At 40.7% G+C, this 8,070-nt stretch overlaps 1 protein-coding gene across 1 annotated transcript in view; it reads left to right on the top strand.

Moving 5' to 3' along the window:
• Positions 1-7,725, top strand: part of Tnfaip6 (TNF alpha induced protein 6) — a 20,338-nt gene extending 12,613 nt beyond the window's left edge. The window contains exons 4-6 of the mRNA XM_028769305.1: positions 2,721-2,949; positions 4,053-4,093; positions 7,035-7,725. Of these exons, the coding sequence (XP_028625138.1) occupies positions 2,721-2,949; positions 4,053-4,093; positions 7,035-7,198 (434 nt within the window). The 3' untranslated portion in view covers positions 7,199-7,725. The remainder of the gene's footprint in view (positions 1-2,720; positions 2,950-4,052; positions 4,094-7,034) is intronic.
• Positions 7,726-8,070: the final 345 nt, after the last annotated feature.

Below are 8,070 nucleotides of genomic sequence, written 5' to 3'. Positions count from 1 at the left end.
AGGAGGGAAGGAAGGAAGGAAAAACAAAAAAAAAAACTCCTCAGGACAATACCCAAAGTTGTTTTCTAGATACACCATACTCACTGTTTGTTTGGGTTTTTTTGTTTTGTTTCTTGGTTTGGTTTGGTTTGGTTTGGTTTGGTTTGGTTTTGGTTTTTCTTTTCGAGACAGGGTTTCTCTGTATAGTCCTGGCTGTCCTGGAACTCTGTAGACCATGCTGGCCTCGAACTCAGAAATCCACCTGCCTCTGCCTCCCAAGTGCTGGGATTAAAGGCGTGCGCCACCACCGCCCGGCTCGTACTCACAGTTAAGAGACACCCCAAAGTGATCACCTCCACCAAACAGGTTAAGTTTGGCTTTGGTTTTGGTTTTGGTTCAACACAGGGACTCACTATGTAGGAGTCTAGGAACTCACTCTGTAGACCAAGCTGGCCTCCAACTCACAGAGATCCACGAGCTTCTGCCTCCCAAGTGTTGGGAATAAAGGTATGTGGCACCGTGTCTAGCAATGGGTTAGGTTTTTAGCTTCCATTTTCAACCATCTGTCCATACTATACTCATGGGGAATTTAAAATTACCTAGGCTCCTCCATGGTTTTTTCTAATTCTTGTTGGAAACCACCATCCCTGACTTTCTTTGGGTTTAGGTTTTGTTTTTCGTTTGCCTTTCTTTCTTTCTCTCTCTCTTTCTTTCTTTCTTTCTTTCTTTCTTTCTTTCTTTCTTTCTTTCCTTCTCTCTCTCTTTCTTTCTTTCTTAATTTCCTTTGGGAGGGATTTGGGATCAAGACAAGGTTTCTCTGTATAGTCCTGGCTATCCTGGAACTCACTCTGTGGACCAAGCTGGCCTTGAACTCACAGATCTGACAGCTTTTGCTTCCCTCAACTGCTTTAACTCATGGATTCTAATGTTCTAGAGAGTGCAGATTTAGGGCTGGGGTATCTCTTAGTAGTTTGACCTGTGCTGAGTACATGTTAGACTTGGCTTGAAGCTCCAGCACCCAAGAGAGCAATGGCGTCCAGCTGTGGTGTAGCACATGGTAATCCCAGTACAGGAGGGAGATGTAAGGGCACAAAGTCAAGGCTATGCTAATCTATTATGGCAAATTCTAGGCCAGCCTGGAGACCCTGTTGAAAAAGGAGAGAGAGATAAAGAGGACACAGGTTACAAATTACATTAATTAAAGTGACTTTTATAAAGATCTTGCAGACAGAATGCACTGGATCTGTTAGTTTAAGTCCCTGGAAAACAAGTCACAGCATGACAATTACACAATAAAATCTCCATCATCTTGATGAGACTGCTGGCAACTTGAATGAGTATTTGTCACAACACACTAAAGAATATATAAAAGGCTTGTACATTTTATACCTTAAAAAAAAAAATTCAGAAGCCCGGCAGTGGTGGTGCACGCCTTTAATCCCAGCACTTGGGAGGCAGAGGCAGGCGGATTTCTGAGTTCCAGGCCAGCCTGGTCTACAGAGTGAGTTCCAGGACAGCCAGGGCTATACAGAGAAACCCTGTCTCGAAAAAAAAAAAAAATCAGAGCAAGGAAAAATGTAAACAGAAATGCAAACAGGTTGTTATTCTTGTTATTTTCACATGTTAAAATTCACACGAAGTCCTTGTTCGTTTTAGGAAACTTAGGAGCTGGGTCTGGGATGGCACAATGAGTAAAGGACCTTGTCACTAAGCCTGATGGCCTGAGTTCCATCCCTGTGACTGACTCACATGGTAGGAGAGAACTGATTCCCTAAAGTAGTGCACACACACACACACACGCACAGAGAGGGTGGGGGAGGGAGAAACAGAGAGAGAGAATAATTTTTTTGTTTTGTTTTGTTTTTGTTTTTTTGTTTTTGTTTTTCGAGACAGGGTTTCTCTGTCTAGTTCTCGCTGTCTTGGAACTCACTCTGTAGACCAGGCTGGTCTCGAACTCAGAAATCTGCCTGCCTCTGCCTCCCAAGTGCTGGGATTAAAGGTATGCGCCACCACCACCCAGCGAGAATAAATTTTTAAGTTTAAAGAAAATTTAGGGGCTAGAGAGATGACTCAGTGGTTAAGGACTTCTCTTCCAGAGGTCCTTTGTAACAGCTCGTTCCTTTGTAATGGCCCGTTCTGCTGCTCTGGTCCGCAGGTCAGGGTCTAGCAAGAGACAGAGTGGGGATGGAGGGACGAGAGACGTGAAAAATGGATACAAGACAGAGTCTGGTCAAGTCTCTTTATTGAAAGGAAATCCTGGGTAGTTATACCCTTTACCACGTGACTTTCCCTCATGGACAAGCTCAACTGAAGGCACTATGTCATGTACCTAGCAGCGTGGAGACCACGTGTACCTACCTGCTGGTGGCACTAAACAGCAAAACAAGATGTTTATCAGAGTGTGCTCAGCTGTTTCGGGCTGTTGAAAACAAGTCTCTTGTCAGGGTATATGGCTCGAGATGGCTGTAAAGCTGACAGCCGCTTTCGGCTTAGTGTCGGCTCCCAACAGTCCTGAGTTCAATTCCCAGCAACTACATGGTGGCTCACAACCATCTGTAATGTGATCCAATACCCTCTTCTCGTGTCTCTGAAGAGAGTGATAGTATACTCATATACATGAAATAAATAAATATTTAAAAAAATAAAAATCTAGAAATTATTATCAGCTCTAAGCTTATATATTATGGATCATATAAAAAATAATATATAAGGTCTAAGTGAACTTTCTTTTCCCATTTCAGCAAAGGAGTGTGGTGGTGTCTTTACAGATCCGAAGCGAGTTTTTAAATCCCCAGGCTTCCCAAATGAGTATGATGACAACCACGTTTGCTACTGGCACATTCGGCTCAAGTACGGCCAGCGAATTCACCTGAGCTTTTTGGACTTTGACCTTGAACATGATCCAGGCTGCTTGGCTGACTATGTAGAAATATATGACAGTTATGATGACGTCCATGGCTTTGTAGGGAGGTAGGTGCTGTTTCCTCCCCATGCAGCGTGATCAGAGAACTTTCGGTATTTATCTGACACTCTATAGCTTTCTCTCCAATGTTCCTGTGATAGTTGTTCATTATCAGATCAGTATTTCTACTCACTCCAGCAGAAAGTAATGCTTTTTCTTCTCCTCCTCCTCTCCTTTCTTCTCTACCTCCCTCTCCTCATCTCCTTTCTCCCCTTCTTTCTCCCCAACCTTTCTCTCCTCTTCTTTGTCTCAGACCTGGGATTGCAGACTAGACTTAAGCTCATTAATGTAGTTCGGGCAGACCTTGAACTCCTGATCTTCCTGCCTCCACCTCCAAAGTGCTGCATATACGGGCATACTTCATCACACCTGCCTTTCATATAGTGTGCCAAGAAACGATTCTTTTCTGAGCAGGCTGGACCTGTGCTAATTATAAAAGCACTGACAACTCCGTTTGATTCTTATAAAACCTCATTGTCTAGTTATCCAAACCCTCACATGACTAAAGATGCAAAGACTCGGGGAATGAAATTTCTGTTAAAATGTTCAAGTCAATCTCTCCCTCCCTTGCTTCTCATTTTCATTACAGGGTAAGTCTTCTGCAGCCTGAGCCAGCCTCAAACCCACTGTGTAATTGAGAATGACTTTGAACCTGATTCTTCACCCTCAACTCCATATTAATAAGAAATTAGAGATAGCCAGGCAATGGTGGCATATGTCTTTAATCCTAGCACTCAGGAGGCAGGTGGATCTCTGAGTTTGAGGCCAGTCTGATCTACAGAGTGAGTTCCAGGACAGCCAGGGTACACAGAGTAATCCAGTCTCAAAGAATTAAAAAAAATTAAATAAATAAATTAAAATTAAATTAAATTTAAATGATTCATCGGGAGGCAGAGACAAGCAGCTCTCTGGTCTACATAGTGAGTGAGTTCCAGGTCAGTCAGGGCTACATGAGTGAGACCCCATCTGAAAAATAAGTTTCTTGTAATTAGAGAAAAATGAGCCATTATTTGTGGGGAATAAAGTGTTTTGTTATAAATATGGGTCAAATCAATAGCTATGTACGTCTTCTTGTGTGTGTGACCTCTCTTTTCTAAAACTTCCCTTTCAGATACTGCGGCGATGAACTTCCAGAAGACATCATTAGTACAGGTAATACCCGAGTCACTGCAAAATTCCCATGTGCTTTTCCACAGCGCCCTCAATGCCCTCAACGTTATTACCATTCGCCCTTTACACTTGAGAGAACTGAAACCCAGATAGTCCACTAGCTTGCAATAAAGCCAATTTTTATTTTTAAGAATTTTGGCCAACTCTGTGATCAAAATGATGTGTGTGGGCAGCTCTCGTTGATAGGCAGCAGCTAAATCCACAAGTCCCTAAGAACTGTTGTTGACCCAAGCCTCAGAGTGGTAATAAATGTGTAAGGGCTGACAACGCGCTCAGTAGCAGAGTCCTTGCTTTACACATGCAGTGGCCTTAGGTTTAATTCCCAACAGAGAAGAGATAATGATGATGATGACTGAAAATACTTGTCCATAAAAGACTGAAATGAATTATCAAGTAAACACCACACCCATTGTAGTAAACAAATACATTGTTAGATACTTTCAGCAGCCATTGCATAAGAAAAGAGAAGTTAAGCCAGGCAGTTATGCCTTTGATTTCAGCTCTCAGGAGACAGATCAGACTAGCCTGGTCTACAGACCGAATTTCAGGATAGCCCTACAGACCGAATTTCAGGATAGCCGGGGCTACACAGATTAACCCTGTCTCAAAGATAAAACAAAACCCCAAAACAAAAACAACAACAAAACAGCAAAAGGAAGTGCTGAACTAAACCGTGATAAAAGGTTTCTTGTTTAGCCACCATAGGATCCTTTTTGTATGCTAATTTATGTAGTAAATCTCAAAAGGCCATATAATGGCAATCTCTCTCTCTCTCTCTCTCTCTCTCTCTCTCTCTCTCACACACACACACACACACACACACACACACCAAAGTTATTTTTTATACTATTTTCTAAGAAATAATGCCCACAAAACATGCCCCTAGTAACCTAAATTAATCACAATAGGCAATGCTACCCTTTAAGTTATCCTAACTGCTTTTAAATTTCTTGTTATTTTTAGTTAAAACCGTCCTTTTTCTCGGAAATCTTTGTTTTCTTTCTCTTTCCAGCGCCAGCACTTGGCATTCTGATAGCTTCTGTTTTCTCTCCAAGTTATAAAATTATCACAGTGCTTCGCACCTAAGAACAGCATGGCTCAGGGCCCAGCCAAGTCCTTCTCTGTGCCTGCCACACCCACTTGCTGCTGCTCAGTTCTGAGGTGTCATTTTTACAAGCTGTGAGGCTCTCTAGTCATTCCTTGAATAAGTACTGTTGAAAACCCACTATCACTCTTTTCACTCAAGGACACTCTATGTTAACAGAACATCTGAATGAGATTGACTTTAGGGCTTTACTAGAAGGTTGGGGCCTGAAGTTTTTCCTTCAGAACCCAACAGAAGAGCTGGGTGTGGAAGCAGAGGCAGGAGGAGCACTCAGGAATTTAAAACTAGCCTAGGCTACATACAGTCTCAGGGCTACCACCTACAAATTGTGAAATAGAGTCCCAACAGAGATTGGATTTAAATTCTATGTAGCTGAAAACTAGTCTCAAACCAAAGTCCTAATCCTCCAGTCTCTGTCTGAATGGTTCAAGCTACTCCTAGCTAACCAGGGTTTCTTTTACAGTACAAAAAGAAAAAAGAAAAAAAAAAGTATCAGATAAATCTTCCAGTGTCAGAAAAATGCAGTGTGACAATTGAAGTCTGCAGCCAGGCTGCCTGGGCTCAAGCTAGCCATATATGTGTGTGTGTGTGTGTGTGTGTGTGTGTGTGTGTGTGTGGTGTGTGTGTATGCATATATATATATATTTTTAATTATGGATTGAGGATCTAAGTTAAGAAAGGCTTGCAGGGCTCCCAAGATGGCTCAGAGGTTAAGAGCACTTGTTGCTCTTTCAGGGTCCCAGCTTCAGTTCCCAGCAGTCACACCATGGCTTACAAACATTCCTAAGTCTAGATCCAGAAGCTCTGATGCCCTCTTCTGACTTTGGAGGGTACCAGACTTCTATGTGCTGCACACATGTACATACATGTAAAGAAAACACTCATGCACGTAAAATAATGAAGTAAATATAAAAACAGAATAACAAATTTTAAGAGATGCCTCTGCAAGTACAAGTGGAAAGGAAGACTCACCTCCACCAAGTTGTCCTCTGACCTCACAGGCACACTATGGCACGCTCTCACATGCACAAGTGTCAACAACACATCCATACACACAATAAAAATGTTCTATTAATCTTTCCCCCTGAAATAGTCCTATGTGTTATTTTGGCACTTTCTGGCCAACATGTTAAGGAGCATTTTAAGTCCACAATAGGAAGTAGGCCTCTAGGTTCATTTCTTGGCTTTCTTTATCTTTTGTTTTATATTAATTTATTGATCAATTTATTATTATTATTATTATTATTATTATTATTATTATTATTTTGTGATAGACACATTCTCACTCTGTAGCCCTAGCTGGCCAGAAAATCACTATATAGCCCAGATTAGCCTTTAACTCGCAGACTAGTAGAGGCTACATACACGGCCCTAAGTTTGCTTCTTAACAATGAAAAATTTGCTGCTCCCCGTCAGTTAGAAAACAGCCCATCCACAACTCAAATTTGTATAACTGTGGATCAGTCCATAAGAATAACTGTTTTTTGTTGTCTTGCTACGCTATGGATCAAATCCAGAATCTCAACGAGCTAGGCAAGCACCCTATCTTAAAATTGTATTTATTTTATTTCATTTGGAGGGGCAGAAAAGTGCAGGAGCACTGAGCCCTGAACAGAAAAGACTTCTCCCACATTAGACGAGAGGCCCAGAGTTAAATATGAAACTCCCTCACTGGCAACTACGGACACTAATTCTGTCTGGACTCCGAGATCTTGTTTACATCCTTATCTGTCCTTCTGTGAGATGAGAAGTTACTGAATTGTCAGTCAAATCAGCCTGGAGTAACCTCCTCCTCCTTTTGTGTGCCTCCCCACCCAGGAAACGTCATGACCTTGAAGTTTCTGAGTGATGCATCCGTCACAGCCGGAGGCTTCCAGATTAAATACGTCACAGTGGATCCTGCATCTAAATCCAGTCAAGCCAAAAATACGAGTACTACTGCAAATAAAAAGTTTCTACCTGGAAGGTTTAGCCATCTATAAAGTTTTTTTTTTTAAAATAGATGTTCAAAACATCTAGTACAATATTTATATTTGTAGCTCTTTGGACCTCATTTGTTCTCACTTTTGTATTTTTGTTATTAACATGTATTTATTTTTTCCAAATGTGAAAGCAATATGTAATTATGGGGAAAATTGAAAAATACAGAGAACTTTAAATGAGTTTTTTAAAAAAAAAAAAACCTCATAATTCTATTACACAGATAACTAATGTAAAGATTTTTTAATGTTTGTCTTTCATTCGTTTTTCTACTTGTAGTATATGTATATATGTAACTCTATGATTTGCATTTGAATTTTGACATTCTGCCTTATGTATAGTTTTATAACCTGATATTTTTAACCTTAACATTTTATAGCTCAAGCAGTTTCCAAGATCACTGAGTTTTCTACAAAATGGGACTTTGAGTAGCTGTACATATGATCGTTCCCTGCTTTATTTAAGCTAAATATTAGGCTTTAAGGTTGTTTTCATAAATATTGCTATAATAAATACTCTTGAACATAAATATTTTGTAGTTCTTTAATTTTAGAGGAACATAAGCCTAGATGTAGAAATACAAATCAGAGACTAATTAAAACAGAATCAATCAATCAATCTTTCTTTTTTTCTTTCTTTCATTCATTTTCCAAGACAGGGTTCCTCTAACAGCCCTGACTGTCCTAGAACTCACTTTGTAGACCAGACTGTCCTTGAACTCACAGAGATTTTACCTGCTTCTCTCTGTCTCCCATGTGCTGGTGTATACCACCACTGCTTAGTGAATCCTTTTTAAAAGTTTATTTATTGGATGTGTTGGATTTGTCCTCTCTCTCTCTCTCTCTCTCTCTCTCTCTCTCTCTCTCTCTCTCTC

This window comes from Grammomys surdaster, unplaced genomic scaffold (genome assembly GCF_004785775.1).
Source record: "Grammomys surdaster isolate TR1022 unplaced genomic scaffold, NIH_TR_1.0 191, whole genome shotgun sequence".
NCBI classification, from domain to species: Eukaryota; Metazoa; Chordata; class Mammalia; order Rodentia; family Muridae; genus Grammomys; species Grammomys surdaster.
The sequence above is the reverse complement of the archived record's forward strand: the minus strand, read 5'-3'. Positions and strand labels throughout refer to the sequence as shown.